Here is a 16,988-nt window from a genome sequence, read left to right on the forward strand (position 1 = left end):
CGTGTGATTGAAGCTGGCATAATATGTGAGTTAACTCAATGAAATTTAATCTTGCTGAAATTATTTGCAGTCATGATTAGTCACTTAATAATGTACAGATAAAAGTATGAACAGATCTTGAAAAGGAGAGGGTATAATATTTAGTTGCTTTTCCTCTTATGCTGGCTTTCATTCTTCCTCTTATAGGCTGTTGAACAAGTTACAAGTAAATGACTCAAACTGGGAAACAAGACAGTATCACCATGTTCCTAGTCAGCTCAAAGAAAATTGAAATATTGATCTCTTCATTGTCTCCCCTTTGGTTTTGGGGTGGGTTTTTTTCATAAAAAATTATGGGGTTTCAGACCACAGGCAAAGTTGTGCTCTTGTGTTTTGGCAAGTCGACTTTAGTTCCCTTCTAGACACCTCAGAAACATGAGGTCATTTTGTGTTTCATTGATTAACCTACTGTGTAAAGCATTTTGTGATGCAGCATACAGAGTATGCTTGACTTCAACCAAAAGGCATTGATCCCGCCTTTTCCTTTTTCAAGCTGTCTTCAGCCAAATAAGTAGTGATTTTCAGCCTGGATTTGCATGTCAATTTGTGAGAAAAAAATCATTTTAATCAAGCCCCAACTTGCCCAAAAGTAGTTGTTTCTGCCATGCTGTCCCAATGTCCTTCCAAAATCTCTTAATGTTGCAGCTGAAAACTAACATATTCTAGTAATATAATAAATTAAAATCAAACCCACAAATTACTCAATATCTCATTACAGCTACAAGCTTGTAGTATCATTGCTGTTGTGCTGCATGATCCCTCAGAAGCATACAACATGCAGATATAAATCTCAAGATGCGGTCTTCGAAGACTACACACAAGTAATCTTTACTCGTAACTGGAGTCCCTTTAATTTCAGTACAGCTTTCCCATGCAGACCAGGATCAGGCCCCGCATTTAGATGGAAAATTCTTTCCCCTGAAAAGAAAGGCAATGATACTTGAAATAAGATGCTTCATAAGTTAGTGTGAGCTTATGGATATCACTAGACACCAAATGTTGTCCAACTGATGATCAGAGGCTCAGAGGCTGGATTTAGTGACCTACAGAAAGAGCCTGTTGTGCTCTAAGAGCTTGAAGGAAGAAGGACTGATTGCAAGATTTGGAGAAAGGAAAAAACTGAAGACTTGGAGGCTCTGTTCATGAGAGAAAAGGCATAAATTCATTCCAGTACAGAGTATGGGAACAGAATGCATTTTAATTCTGAATGCTGAACCTGAAGTTTAGACTTTCTATTAACCTTTTTTAAATAGAAACTGTATTTTATAACAAAATGGATTTTTTTTATTACTAGAAAAACAAAAAATCTTGACACAGATCATTAGAAACCTGATCAGACAATAGGTTGGAAGAATCACTATGCCCTGTCTGCTACTGCCAAATCAAGCCATTTGCTGTGGGCAAGTGCAAAATACATTTAAACATATTAAAAGAGCTCTTTATCTTTTTGCCATCTGAAATCACACCAGTGATTTCCAATGTTTCTCATAGATAAGACTAGATTAGCCTTCACAGTGGTCAAATCACAAGATGACATGGGAATGGATGGATTCAGGGAAGGAGTTAGGCACTTGCAAAACAGGAATCACAAACCCAAGTGTCAGCAGACTGGCCCAAGCCTGGAATGCACAACACATACTCTGCGGTCAAAACAGGAGAAAGAGAAACTTGGGCATGTCCGGAAGAGGATGCAGAAAGCCCACAAGATGAACCATAATTCTAGGCACAGAAGAACATGCTTAGAAAAAGAGAAGAACAAGGAAAGAAAGTGAGAACAATGGAGATACATGGCTCCATCACAGGATTAAAAATCTTGAACTCCCCTAGCTAAGCCATTAGGTTATACTTTACCATTTTTTACCCGCCAGCACTATGAATCCTGCCCTTTTAGTTGCACCTTGGCTCAGCTTCTAGAGAAGACAGAGAATGCACTAAGATGCCAATATGTAGGAGGTTAGTGCACTTCTCTGGAATGTGGGGATCTTTTTTTTCCAGCAAAGGGGAGTTACAAACCTCTGTCTTGCATTTCACGGTTTAAGTGTTCTAACTACTATGTCACTTTAGATCTTTTCCACTGTGGCAACACCATCACTAGGCTACATGCATGCTCAATGGGAGTTGTAACTGACACCCCGACTCCATGGATCCTCCCATATACCAAATCTTTCCCCACAGCCTTCCCAGACCAAGCCCCAACTTCATATAGCTACCTGCCTTCACTGCATTTTAAAACAAAACTGCCATGGCTGCATTGCAATTAGCTAGATGCTGGTAGTATGTGCGCAGAGGGGTATGTGCTCTGCTGCTGAATCAGGAAAAAAAATATTTTGTGCTTTAGAAGTGTTGCCAGGGTAGATTTATCAGTGGTTCAAGATAACCATAGCACATCTGTTACCAAACACCGGGAAAAGTATGAAAGTTACAGATCATGTGCTTGGGAAACAGCTGCAAGGCATCCCTCTCACCACCACGTCTATACCCCAACCCCATAATATTCATTCTGTTTCTTTTTAAAGCTCCAGTTCAGAAACTTCTTTATAAAGAAATATAGCCATCACAGTGTGTATCCTTTTTACTGGGAAAAACTTGACAATGCCATATTTTGGAAAAACAATGTTTTGCAAGATAGTCTCATAGAAAGAAAAAGAGAAAGAAAATTGGCCAAAACATCAAGAAAACAAAGCCTTATATCCTGAAAGACAATAAAGACTATTCTTAGACAACCTTGATGAGTGGCAGCTGGTGAAATTCAACTGATTCCTTCTACCAGACTTAGATAGTCGCAAGTACTTATTAATATCACTCTTCTCTATGAGGTTTTGCATTGCTCTGTAGTGGTAGGATTGCTTATTTGGAGGTGATGAAGACAGATTCTCCTCCACAAAGAAGAAAGAAATAATTACAACTAACTTGAAATATAGCAAAATAAAGGTGACTGATTATTACCTGACACAGGAATGTGGTAGTCCATAATTGTACCCTGAAATATGAGTTATTCTTTGTACAATAGGAGCTTCAGAATCCCCCAGGAGAGGAGCAATATCATCAGAAACTGTTGGACAGCTCAGGTCCTTTTTTGTGCATATTCCAGAAGTATTTAGGTCTCTTCTAGTTAATCTGATCAGCTCTGAATTATGTGGTTGAATGTGTCCCAACATTTCCCCTACACTGTTCTTCTCTTCATTAGCACTGAAATCAGATGAACCATATGATTCAGATTCAGAGTCTTTAACTGTTCCATCATTTTCTTCAAAGAAGGACTCAAAACACAGCTGTCTACGGGGACCTGATCTGGTCACCTGATGCTGAACAAAAAGGTCACTTCGTTGAAAATCTTGCTTGCTTAAGTCTGCAATGTCTTCCTCCTGCATAATTTTGATTATTCTAATGAGCTGAAAGAGTCGTTTGCGGTCATTCATGTCATGGACCCCTAGTTTGGTATAATCTTTTGTGGAAACTTTGGCAAGCTCATCAATTTTCTGAAGACCGAAGGCAGCAAAATGGGGATAGTATTTTTCAAGTTCTGCCTCACAAAGGCATTCATAAAGGCATGATGCCATCTTCAAGCTAAAGTCTACAAGAAACCAAACAAAATAAATATTAGAATCGTATGAAACATCACATCTGACAAAGTTACTAATGAAGAAACTACACATTTCCTGATGCCATTACCTGCAGTTAGGCTAGAAGCTTGTTTAATTCCAAGTTTACAATACACTAGACTGCCAAACACTACAGAATATAGCAATAACAACAATAAACTAAACATGAAACAAATATTTTATGTATGAAACTATATTTTAAAATTACAGACAATACACAATTACGTGTAAGAAATGCACAATGCAGTGTTACTTACTGCTGCAGAGTTCCTACACGCCTGATGTCTACTTGATGAATGCGGCAGCTACTGAAACCCTGTCCTCAAGCTACAGAATGTAAAATGCCTAATTTTAGACACTTAATTTAATATCGGGGCATGTGGTCTAATGTGGTTCAGCTATCCCTGGTTAACTAACCAAAGGAGAAGAAATTGCATTTGTCCTCACCTCAAGCTGAATAACTAAGACCATTCATCTTACAGATGAACTACAGCAAAGTTGTAGTTTTGTTGTGTAACTTTCTCTTGTATGTCATGAATCTTGTGAGCATTTAAGTGTCCTTGACAGAATAACCAAAACATCCTGCGAAATGTGAAACACAGAATTTCTCTAAATCTATATATGCTACTGGAACGCCACACTTGCATGCTTGGGAAACCCGAAAAAGCAACATGCATCACTGAAAGGTATGCCAAAAAACCCCCAACTCCTTCACTCATGTCTCCCTAGCAATGCATTGTGCAGCTGTCTGTATCCAGATGGATTAATATCTGCAGATATTTTTACTTGTTCCATAAAATGGAAAAATGATAGCACTTCAAGTGTCTGTTGCCCACTGCCTTCTTGTATCTTTGTTCAGTATAGGACCTTAGCAAATACAGCTCTTACTTAGTTTTGGAGGTTACAATAACATTCAACAACTCCAAGTTATTTAAGACTAAGTTTTTCCCCCTGTAATTCAGGGTAAGTTCTTTGACAGGATTTTCAAGCATCTCTACAATAACATTAGATAAGAAAATAAGGTCACCAAATATCACCCCCCAATTTGATTCCATATCATTAATTAACATATTATGTTGACATATAATACAATATATGTATATATATTGTATACATATACAATATAATAACAATAAAACAAATAATAATAACAATAAAACAATAAAGATTATATTAAAGTGCTGATTCTATAAGATATTACAGAGGCCAAAAGGTGCAGTAGAGGACATCTAAAATGACTTAGAAGCTAGAGTCTACTATCTAAGCTGTAGATAGTAGTTAGCCGTAACAGAATTATGAGATTCAGCAGTAACAAGCTTCAAGACAAAAACACTGGTATGTAGGTGGGCTTATTTAATATGTATGTAATGTAATTCCGAATCTTGAGGTAAAGTCAGAGCCACTGCGGGGATTGTTAGATCCTAGGAGGGGGAAATCAAAATTGACAAAAAGGAGAGCAAACCCAAAGATCAGAGAGGCTAAGACACACGTGCAAGGGTTTTCACAAGCATTCACAATTTGCTAACTTCTCTAACAGATAAAATTCTACAGGAACTTCAGACTTCACTTAAAGAAGGGTTATGTTTTTGAAAAAATGCCTATCTTACATAAGGTAGCTTGAAGTATAGAATCAGTACAGGTCCTGTGTAACTGTCTGTATGCACTGCCATGAGAAACTTCTTTTGTTTGATGAAAGGAGCAGCTAGAACACAAAGCCAAGACACCAGTCTCAGTACTGAGAATCTGTTAAAAATGAAAACAATCCAGCAAATTTCTTCTGTCTATTCTAACTCTGTATCCTAGATTACACCTACATCTTTATATATACTTAAGTTAAATACAGAGTGGCCAAAGACCACTGCAAGAACTAATTCAGTACTGACCTCTGTTTGAACTATAGTGTTGGACACAGGAGAGAGAAGAGAGGACAAAAGAGAAAAAAACTGGAGACACTTCCCAAAACAAGAGCAGCAGACAAGGGGAGAGAACTAAGAATTTTAAGGTCAAGGTTCTAATTAAAAATTAAACAAAATACATTTAAATAGCTAGAAATGATTGTAGAGACAGGTTTCCATTATCTGGTGTAACAAGGGAGGAGGATTCTCAAAATACAGAAAATTCAAGTAATATAGGTACGGCAGAACATATGAGAAGTTTAGCACTGAGACATGTAAGCAGCTCTGCACAGCTTATTAGCTATGGCTCTGTGCCATATGAAAGCAACTAATTGGCTTCTTAATGAGAGCTGGCCCAGGAAGTAATATAACTGCTTCTGCTTCCCCAGATATATTAAATCTTACTGGAAATAAGTGGTTTCAGGAGGTAACTCCAGTGTCTTTCCATCCATGGCACAGCAATTTCACAGCCTAGGAAAACTGAACATTGACAAATAAAGGAGTAACAAACTAATTAACCATGCAAAAAAATAAGCAATTGTCACGGTGATGGGTTCCAGCATTTCTGATTACTTCAAAACTCAAGAGTAGACAATTTTCTAGAAGATTTGGTCTGGTTCATACATGAGAGAATTCAGGGGAAACAGCTGTTTTCAGTGAAACCCTTCTGGCTTTTTAATTGGCAATGCTCTAAAAGAAAGGAGCTCCTTTCTCCTCATTAAAAGAATACTTTATTTGTCCGACACTGTAGAGTTCTTTGTGTCAGAAGACACTGTTTCTAAAACAGATATGTAATTTTTCAACATTAATTAGCTTTGCAAAGAAATAAGAGTAGTATTGGTAGGTTTTCAAGAAACCTAAATTTTTAATGATAATGCCATCTTCTGGCAAAAAAGGAGAAGACTTTTACTTTTTTACAATAAAAGCCAGCACTACTTCAGTTATTGTCAGGATCTAATTTTGTTTGTTCACCTGAGAGAACACGGTGTCCTAAGGCAGAAAAAATATAACATTCTTCAGTGTAGTAACATGACGTCAAAGCCCAGGTCTTGTTCCATGCAAAGCTATGAGTGGCTTCACTGAAAACAGGATTGAGACAAAAGCTTAAGAATTCTTAATCCAAAAGCTGGATATAACATATTTTGCGGCAGAATTGAGTCAGTACGGAGGCGTAATTCTCCATGAGCACCCAGTTATAAGGTCAGATAGTCTCAGGCCTAAGAAAAACTTTTCACTCAATCTCTATTACAACATCACTTCTAATGCTTTGCTGTTCAGTGGTTGACCTTCTCATTTTATCTGGCAGACAGACTCAGCTACACTTTGAAATTTTCACTTTATTCTCACACAAGGGACCTGCTTTGCCACTGACAAAAAGATGCTGAAGCTGGTCAGTGAAACAGTGAAGTCAACGAAGTCCAGAGCATCTTTACTAATTACACAGGCTAGCAGCGAGGGAGAAACAGTTAATGGTGATAGACCTTACTACTGGAACATGTGAGATGTCTGAACAAAGGACTAGTCAGCCTATCATCTTTATGTGGCAAACCTGAGTTCTCTACAACTCTTTATGCAAAGTTTTACAAAGATCTTAAGAGGCTGCCACATGCTGGTAATGGATAGGTACTTATCGTAAAAAAGCATTAGAATTTTATATAAGGGGACCAACTCAAAGCACAAAATAAGATCACAGCTTGTCATCAGAGAACTCCTCCTTTGTTTCAGTAATAGAGGTGTTTTAAAGGTCATAAAGCTGGGGAAAAACAAAAAGTCAGGCGTAAACAGTAGTAATGAGTGGTTGCATTTTATATGTTCTGAAGAAAATTAACTTACCACAAAATTATGCTCTAGGAGCTGATCCTCCATTTTAAAATGCTTTTAATTATTAACTAGCTCTTACACAGATCTTCTCATTCTCAATGCACTTTTCAAAGTGGAGAAAAGGCTGGCCTTCAAAGATACTCAGTTAGTGTCAGTCACTATGCATAAATCACGTAAAATCCCTACATAGACTATTTTAAGAATAAAGCAGCCTTAGGCCACTATATCTTGATCCTTATTAACCTCTGATATATTAAAGATGTCAGTGCACCGTTCACTTGAATAACACTCACATTATACGAGTAACGGCCCTGTTATCCCACTGTAGCTCACTCACATCTACCTGACAATTTTAGCTGACTTCCGCTGATAGTCCTGAGTGCCACCACCAAGACATGATGCAAGTATCACTATATCTGTATTTTAAACTAGGGAAAATAAGTCGTGGCAAAGTGAAGAAATCTTATGTGGCACTCCTACAAATGCAAACTAATGCAACTATACATTTAATCCCACAAATAATCTAAGATAATCATTCTGAATCATAAACTTTGGTCTGATCATGAAATAATTCTATTAGGCACAATCTTCAAGAGTATCTGATAAACAGTAAGTGTTAACCAGTGTACAAAACCTAAACAGCACCTTGTTTTCCTGCCTATCACTTTGTATTCTGTAAATAATTTTCCTTTGCAAGTACCTTATAAGAACAAAGCTTAAGAACTTACAAAATTTGTAAATGCATGTAGCAGGTAGGTACGTTTCCTCTCCTGACCACAACTATAGCTGTGTATTGTACTCATTACTTGTAACCACATTACTCCAAACAAGTCTTCCGCATGGGCTTTGTCTGTGCCAGAGCATTTGCTGGTTTTTAAAGTATAGAAGCAGAAGACCAGAACGAAGCCAATCTGACAATCATATGATCAAGAAGAGGGAGACTTACCAACTCACGCCACCAGTCATCCATTTTTATTTCTTATTCATCTGAACATTAAGCTCTTGTTTTACTGTGATCCAAAGCCAAATCTGAGTTTGCCCTCCAGAATTGAATGGCTAATTTGCTTTTCCAGAGCACCACACAAAATGCTTTGCCTTTAATCATTCTGACCCCGTTTCTTGGAAACTAGGTTATTCCTGTGAAGAATGAGGTCAGGGTGTGGTAGCACTTTTATAAACACAAGCTCCATAACAGAACACCTGTACTGTAACATGAATTTGTGACTTTAGTATAATGCAGCAGTTAGGGATCTATGAAAGTGTGTTTGACGTTGCAGCAGATCCCTTTTTAAGATCATAGGATTACACTATGCAACTCCCTGTGCACGTACACAACATGGTATTAAATATTCTGTTGCTCATTGGAACAACTGTTGTAGCAGCCTGTTTTGAAGACACGAGGAACAAAGTTGAATACTAGCAATAGATAACCACGTATAGTTTCAGTATAGTAAAAGTAATGGGAGAGGAGGGAATACTTTTAATGTTAAATGACAACTATTTTACAGCTGGACCATGATGCACATCTTCTCCCTGCAGCAACACTCCTACTTCCTTTGCTACTTACTGTCATACCTACTAGGGAGTTGGTTACTAAAACTGCAATGCATTTCATTGCTCTTTAGAACAGACTGAAAAATAACAAATAAATGTTGGAGAGGTTGTTTTCCAACAGAGTATTTTTCAATTGGCAAGAGACTGCTATTTTTTATCATCAGCCCTTCATACTAAGTATAGTCTGGTGACCTCAGCAGAAGAGACTCCATCCTACAGCTGATCCCCAACAACTGCTTAAAACAACAGCTGCGTGGAAACGGGAAGTGTCTAATATTCAACCGCATGCTAAGAAAATAATCTACAAGTTATATTGGGATGCTGATTATTTGAAGATTGTGCCCGAGCTTCTCCTGCCAGTAAGATTTACCAAATGGCTTTCAAAATTTATTTTATAGTTGTATCAAAACAAACCGCTGCGCATCTGGAATTACACTGTACAACTGAGGGGGGACGTGGTTACTGAATTTAGACCCGTAGGGATTTATAGCTTCCCTCGCCGAATTTAGTCCCAGACTGAGGAACTGTACAGCTTCACCCCTGGAAGAAGGGGCGTAGGGCTGAGGCGGGGGCCTCGCACCCAGCCGGCTGCCGGCACCCTCCTGCAGCAGCCGCCTCGCCCCCGCCCCCCACCATGTGAGGGCTCTCCTCTCATCCTTCCCTCTTCCACCCCGGGTTCTTTTTCCTCTTTTCCCCGCACACATCGGCGCCGGCCAGGGGCCCGAAGGAGGGGGCGGCCCCGCAGACGGCACCGCAGCCGGCTCGGGATCCGCGGCGGGACGGGACGGGGCTGAGGGAAGCCGCGGCACTGCCCCGCCACCCGGGGAGGGTGATGCCCCCGGGACAACTCCCCCGCTGCCTCGGCGCGGCCGTCCCCTTCACCTCACGGCAGGCGCCCCCCTCCCGCCAGCCGCCGCGCCCTCCCCGCCCGCGGCCCCCGCTGCCACTCACCGGCGCTCGGCAGCGGCGACTAGGCCGCGTCACCATGGCAACAACGCTTTTCCCGCTTCAAACGCTGGCGCGCAGCCTGTCGCCCCCAGCCAGCGAATAGGGCGAGGGAGAAGCGCGGACGGGGCGTGTCCCGGCGGGGAGAAACCAATCCGAGATCTCTGCGGAGCCTAGAGTCCAGGCGGGAGGGCGGGACGAGAAGGGGAGGGGCTCCCGCCAGCGCCCGTGCCGCTGTGATTGGTTGAGGCCGCTTTCACTCGTACGCCGCGCCCCGCCTACTCTCCGGCCCGGAAGCGGAGGTGAGGGTGGCCGCCGTGGGGGTGACCGGGTCCCTGAGCCTCCGTGTCCGGCTCCTCCAGTGTCCCGGCCTGCACCGGGGGGGGGTGTCCCGCTGCCATGGCAACGGCCGGAGAGGCCCGTCCTCCCCCGGGCCGCCAGCCCTGGTCCCCCCGTCCCACCTCGGCCCGGTAGCGGCAGGGCCCTGCCCGCTGAGAGCCGGCCCCTGGGGACATGGCGGGGGGCCACCCTCTGCGGGAGGGAGGGAGGGAGGGAAGGGGAGCCGGGCCCCGGGGTGCCTGGCGGGCCTGGGGGAGGTTTGTCTTTCCAGGCTGCGGCCGAGCGAGCTTGGCGTTCCCGGGCGCGCACGGGAGGGGGTGCTGGCCTCCCGCCTTGGGCGGCCTCCTGCCTCCGAATCAGGCGGGGTCGGCCCCTGGGCCGCCCGGGGGTTTGGTGGCTGCCAGTAGGGGTGGGTTGTCTTTGGCACGGCTGGTCAGACACTGATTGTGGCGGTTAAAGAGGGGTTAACCGGGAGAGCTGGACGCCGTCCTGGGGCTTGGTTGGTGGGGAGGGGCTCTGTGGTGCCGTTTCCCGGTTTGGAAACTGGAGGTGCCGCTGGGCATCTCGGGGAAAACCAGTGTTGTGTAAACGTGTTACTGAAATGCGCGGCTCCGTCAAAATGCAAAGCTTTGCCTGGAACTGGGGATCGCTGTATTCTTTAACATGGATTTCTCATCTCCATTGCTTTCTCTCTTTTTCTGTGTAGGACCAGTTGTCCTGGCTACATAGCTTATTGATTATAATATTTGTCACTTAAGAGGTGTGTTCCTTTCAATTTACATGAAGTTAGTGCTTATACCATATGCCAAGAAGCTTTTAGTTTTCTGTAACAGCCTCATCTCTAGGCCAGAGAGCAGGGACCCTGTCCTTTGTCCTTCCTTTTCTCAGCTCTGCCACTGGCATCTTGAGGAGTTTTCTGCTGCAGGGGTTCTATCTTGGGCATTCATTTCTCTATGTCACTTCCAGTAATGTTGAGGTATTGTCTTTGCACAGGGTCTTTGAATTTTTGCAGTGGAAAAGCTTCAGAGTGTTAATCGTTTGCTTTCCTCTTGCTTCATGATTTATTTTTTTTTCTCCCTGCAGTGTGGTTTGTAATATATCAGCAGCAAAGTGTCATGCAGGTCATATTTCATGCTTTTTGATAACTTCTTCTTTTTAAGCTTTTATACAGGTTCCTGTTTCCTTGTTTTAAAAGGAAAGGACTCAATTTTTTTACAATTCAAATATAGTTAATGGGATGCATTTTAATTGTGTAGTAACTCAAACGGATGGACGATTTAGCGCACGCTGAGATATGTTTGCTGGCTAAATACAACTAGGCTGTTTGAGCTCCACATTGTATGTTGTTCCTGCTTGATCCTCTGTGCTCTTCCACAGCTCTCCGTGCAGTTAACAGAGGGGCATGGCTGTGAGAGCTTGTGGCTTGATCATCTACAGGAGGCTGCAGTCAGCACCATCTTCTAAGGTCACTGACAGTATTGAATACCTCCTCCTTCAGACATCCTATGGGACCCACCACTGGACCCCACCCAAAGGTGATGTTTATTCTGATAACAACACACTTCAAGATAGTTTGTGTTGAGAGTGAGTGACATTGTAGACTGAACTTTGGCAGAATGCTGCTAAGGTCAGCTTTGAGGGGCAGTTAATCAGTTGACAGTAACCACTGATTGTGCTGTTTGTGCAGCTGAGTGGGGAATTTTCTGGCCAAAATTCTTTGCAAATTGTGACTGTATAAACTATTGGGCACAACTGAGTGGGGTCGGGGCAGGGGGGCGGTGTCACCCAGTCGTGCTCCTCAGATATCTGATGTTTCTGGCAGACGTTAAACAGACAACTGAAATTGGGTAACTAGAGAAATTTTTACCTTCTCGCTCAGGTCTGACCTTCCGCCAGATAGCGCTGCTGCCAAAGCATGGTTGTTTGACCCATGCATAAACAGAAGGGTCACAGTTTGCAGCGCAACATTACAAGGCAAACTGAAATTGGTGATGATTCACTTTAAAGCGCCTTTCTTAAAAGACGCAGGAATTTCTTTAAGTTCAGGAATTACTGATGAAGAGCACATGACTAATGCAGCAGAGATGAGAGGAGCAGCTGGGAGAAGTAACCTTATCAGACATCTTCACCTAAGCAATTCTTGCTCATCAGTGAGGCCCCAAAGAAGAAGACAAGCCTGGTGCCCCAAGACATATAACAACACCTTGTCTGTAAAGGCACATGACAGAGCCAGTGTTTGGTAGTACATAGTCACAGCCCTGGTACCAGCAAAAGCGCAGAACAGAAATACTTCATGTTCCTTGTAGATCTTCTTACCCTCTGAGATTTCTTCCTGCTAGTATTCACTTCCTAAAATGCAGCGCTCTTAAAGCATACTGCAGGAGCAGTTTGTAAACAGGAATTTGCAAATTGGAAAAAAAAAAGCTCATAACAGCATCAGCTACACTCTCCTATTAAGGGAAAGAACAAAACTTTCCAAACCTCCCCCTTTGTCCACCTCACCAAAAGCCTAAGGGATTAGAGTTTGCAGCCTACTGGAAAGCTAAAAAACATGTGCTGGGACATGATTGGTTGTTGTGAGAGGAGAGACCCGTGTGGAAAGGTTCATTGGCAGCACAGTAATTCTGGACGAGTGTTTAAAAAGACTCGTAGGCATTTCAGTAGGGAGTGAAAAGACTCATACGCATACATCTCACGCACTCAGAATCACAGAATCACAGAATGGTTTGGGTTGGGAAGGGCCTTTAAGGGCCATCTGGTCCAACCCCCCAGCAGTGAGCAGGGCTGTCTTCAGCTAGATCAGGTTGCTCAGAGCCCCTGACCTTGAATCTTTGCAGGGATGAGGCATCTACCACCTGTCTGGGCAACCTGTTCTAGTGTTGCAGCACCCCAATGGCAGGAAAAGTCTTCCTTGTATCTAGTCTGCATCTAGCCTCTTCTAGTCTAGAGCTGTTGCGCCTTGTCCTACCGCTACAGGCCCCATGAAAAAGTGTGTCCCCATCTTTCTGCTGAGCCCCCTTTAAGTCTTGAAAGGCCGCAGTGAGGTCTCGGCGGAGCCTCCTCTTCTCCAGTTGTCTGGAGAAGCCCAACTCTCTCGGCCTGTCCTCACCGGAGAGGTGTTCCATCCCTCCGATGCTGTTTGTGGCCCTCCTCTGGACCCGGCCCAAGAGGTCAGTGTCTTCCTTGTAGTGAGGACTCCAGACCTGGACACAGTATTGCAGGTGGGATCTCACCAGAGTGGAGTAGAGGAGAAGAATCACCTCTGTTGACATATTGTTTAAGGTTTTATAGATCAAAAGGCACATGGCAGCCTTTAATAGTAGCTTGGTACAGATTTGGGGGCAATAAATGAAGGGGAGCTATTACATTATATATTCTCTGCGATATGAGTGGTCTTCAAAGGCAGCATCAGGTTGTGCAATGCAGTAACGTAACTTGTATACGATGCAGACATAGATTTAATGTGGCAGGAGCCAGAATGAGAAGTTGTAATCATCTGTCCAAGAGCACGCAAAAGGCAATTTAGAGCTACAGCTGTACACTGGTATTTTAAATATACCCTAAGCAGCTGCAGCCCATATGGGATTAAACTGGACTTGCTTGGATCTCCCCACATGAGCTTCCTGAGCCTCATCTATGCTCCTAGAACTGTGACTTTAAAATTGTCGAGGCTGATGGGAAGGGGGTGTGAGGTTCACTTTCCTCCTCAGCATATTGGAACTGCATCAGTGCAACAGCTGGGAGGATCTGAAAGCTGTGGTCTAAGGTGCTGCCAGCAGTCCTTTTTCCACCTGGTAGGTAGACTGTACTGCACAAAGTTGGAAACTAAGTAATGAGCTCAGTAATGAGCTTAGATTTGAGGTTATCAACAGCAGGGTGAGGTGATTGCCTGTTGCAGTGCTGGAGAGCACGAGGTTGCACTGGTGTCCTTTGAGTTGAAACTGAATCTCAGCCCCCCCGGCTTTATTGCTACCTCAGCCCTTTGCACATTTGGCAACTATGGATGATGACTATCATAAAAAATAGTGGGTGCTTACTGTTCATGGATGTTCTTTGGGCATTTGCTGGGGATACTGTAAAGGTAATCCAGCTGTGCAAGGCCAGGTGGATTCTGTTTCTCAACTGTTAGTAATAAGTCCCAGCTATGGAAATACATACTTAATCAAAAAGGAAACAGCTTGACTTGTAGTGCTGAGATTCAGGGGGAAAATATTTTTACTTAAAGATTCAGTGTATTTGATCTCTGATATCCGAGACGTCAAGTGCAACATCAAATGCTGTTTTCTACACAGTTGCTGCTTGAAATAGAAGTGTATTTCACATTTGAGATGATGTCACGTTTTAAGTAAGAGGTGTTTAAGCTGATATGCAGACAAAGAAGTGAGTGAGAGCTGTTGGGAAAGCAAAATGGATTCCCAGATACCCCAGTTCTAGTACTAAAGGGTGGCTTTGGGTTCCTGGGCCCTGAGGAAGGATTCCTCTCTCTGACGAAGTTACGGCTATTTGCAGCCAACCACACAGAAAATAGTGACACAGGGGCAAAATAAAGTTTAACCTTTTTTTCCTCTTGAAGCCTCCCAACTCCTGCTACGTTGCTTTTTTGAGATCTTGCTTGGGTTGTTCTATTTATGTTCTGGTCTGGAGCTTTCATGAGAAAACCAAATCTGACATTTCTCAACAAAAGTACAAACAGCTGGGGATGTGTTATATTTATCCATTGTTTGTAATGGCACCTCTCATTCTGAGCAATGTAAAATAAATGATGTGTCCTAGGAGAACTACGCAGCTGGTGAAAGGACTGGTTTTTAGGCTTGCTGCATTTCAGAGGGGAAAATGGGAGAGAAGTAAAAATACCCCTAACTGCCTAATTGAAACTCACCTTTTAAATGGCATTTGTTGGTGCCTGGTCCTGTTGTTTCTGGGCTGTTGTCATGAGTAAGAGTTTTGCAGCAATGAGCCTTAAGCTTCTCTGGGAGGGAAGGTCTGAGAGAGGACTAAGACTCTCGCAGATGAGCAGTCTCCCCTCTAGCTGGATAAAGGAAAAACATTCATGAGGCACTCAGTCCTCAGTATGATCTAAGGTGGAACATGACGGGTGCAGAGTGCTCCAGAAGAGGAGAAGAGGACTGGGAAGAAAAGATGTGTAGTGCTGACAGGCCACTGGGAGTTTCAGAAGATGTCAAATAAACAACAATCCTAAAAGCCACGAGACAAAGACAAATCAAGACGTACGAGTTGGAAAAGCAATCTTTGTTCTCCAATTTCCATTTTATTCTGTATCAGCTAGAGTGTACTCTCATCTCTGTCTCCCAATGTTTCCTAGTTGTCAACTGAATAAACAAAATCTGAGTGTCCTTCTCAGAGACTTACTTTTTCACCTTCTTAACAGGCCACGTGGACCCAGGAGAGGACGACCTGCAGACAGCCTTCCGGGAAACGCAGGAGGAGGCTGGTCTGCAGGCCAGTCAGCTCACCCTCATAGAGGGGTACAAGAAAGAACTGCACTATCCTGTCCGTGGCAAACCTAAGACTGTCATTTACTGGCTGGCAGAAATGAAGGACTGTAACACAGAAATCAAGCTCTCGGAGGAGCACCAAGCTTTCCAATGGCTGAAGCTGGAGGATGCTTGCAAATTTGCAGAATATGAAGACATGCAAGCTACGCTGAAAGAAGTGCATCAGTTTCTCTGCTCCAAAGAATAAATGCTTTTGTGAAGGATAAGGGGAGTTTTTGAGGAAGCATGGCCTGTGGTTTTTGGTTTGTTTGGTTTTTTTTTAAACCAGGAGAAAAACTACATGGCTGCAGAAATATAGATTTCTTTTTTTATATCTATCAAATTCATTGAAGAGCTTTTAAAGAGCTTGTGTCTCCCCTAACTAACACAAAAAAGTATGGTCTGATTGAACCGTGAGCCAGAGATCTCTTAACTGCAACCCAGAGCTAACAAAGACTTCCTCTGTCCCTGTCATCTTTTCTTGTTCCTTTTTTTTTTTCTTTGAAGTGGTGAACAACCACACATACTTTTGAAAAATCAAACACTTGATTTTCCTTGACTTGCTGATATAGAACTACAGAATTGAGAAAATGAGCATATGGAGATTTTTAATAACAAAATGTTTACTGCAGAACTTGCACCTTGCATTTCAAATGGAGAAGCAGTAGTTCTGTTCCCAACTCCTCCACTGATATGCTGTGATAACTTGTCAAATCATTTCAGGTCTTGTTTGTTTGTATCATGAATTTATGTACATCACTAACGTACTGTTACGAAAACATTTTCCATCCAAAGAGTCTTAGTAAACAGTTAATGTACAGTATTTAAATGGTAAACTTGAAGTTTTTTTTTTGCCTCTTTCTTTTCATCTTTGCTCTTTAACAGACACCTTGGCCTACATTATTCAGGGGGTTGGGAAAGGGAAATCTATCTGCCGAACATAGCATTTTCTGCACAGAATATCTAAGCAAATGTGCAATCTTGCTTCTGTTTGATAGTGTCTATGTTTCTGTGGCTGCAGCCTGCACCCGTGTGTGGGCAGCAGGGCCATGTGCACTGCCAGTGTTGTGCTGTAGATACACAGGCTGGATGATTGCAGAAGCCTGTGGTGGTACCTATAAGCAAGCCTGCATCAGCTTTCCTGTGGACCTCTCTTTTGTCATTGACGTTGGTGGGAGCTGAGGTTGTTACCACTCTGCATGGTTATGCATGTTCAGTTAGTAATGGTTCATAATCTTTTGGATGTTTTGGTACATAAATACCAAAAAAGCATGATGGCATTATTAAAATTTTTAGGT

General features: G+C 42.7%; 2 protein-coding genes across 3 annotated transcripts in view; one reads left to right on the forward strand and one right to left on the reverse strand.

Annotated features, from left to right (window-relative positions):
• The window catches only part of KIF24 (kinesin family member 24), a 31,588-nt gene extending 21,720 nt beyond the window's left edge, over positions 1-9,868 (reverse strand). Inside the window, exons 1-2 of the mRNA XM_075021555.1 lie at positions 9,863-9,868; positions 2,986-3,613 (exon numbers count right to left, since the gene is read on the reverse strand). Of these exons, the coding sequence (XP_074877656.1) occupies positions 2,986-3,599 (614 nt within the window). The 5' untranslated portion in view covers positions 3,600-3,613; positions 9,863-9,868. The remainder of the gene's footprint in view (positions 1-2,985; positions 3,614-9,862) is intronic.
• A 269-nt stretch (positions 9,869-10,137) lies between these two features.
• Positions 10,138-16,513, forward strand: NUDT2 (nudix hydrolase 2). Of its 2 annotated transcripts, XM_075020632.1 has the most exons (4): positions 10,166-10,326; positions 10,902-10,955; positions 11,573-11,730; positions 15,585-16,513. In XM_075020632.1, exons 3-4 carry the CDS (start codon positions 11,598-11,600, stop codon positions 15,896-15,898), a joined length of 447 nt encoding a protein of 148 aa, XP_074876733.1. In that variant the 5' UTR covers positions 10,166-10,326; positions 10,902-10,955; positions 11,573-11,597; the 3' UTR covers positions 15,899-16,513. The 2 variants fall into 2 exon arrangements, with proteins under 2 accessions (XP_074876734.1, XP_074876733.1); XM_075020633.1 differs by lacking the exons at positions 10,166-10,326; positions 10,902-10,955 and adding an exon at positions 10,138-10,158.
• The last annotated feature ends 475 nt before the right edge of the window (positions 16,514-16,988 follow it).

Source organism: Buteo buteo, chromosome Z (assembly GCF_964188355.1).
Source record: "Buteo buteo chromosome Z, bButBut1.hap1.1, whole genome shotgun sequence".
Taxonomy (NCBI): domain Eukaryota; kingdom Metazoa; phylum Chordata; class Aves; order Accipitriformes; family Accipitridae; genus Buteo; species Buteo buteo.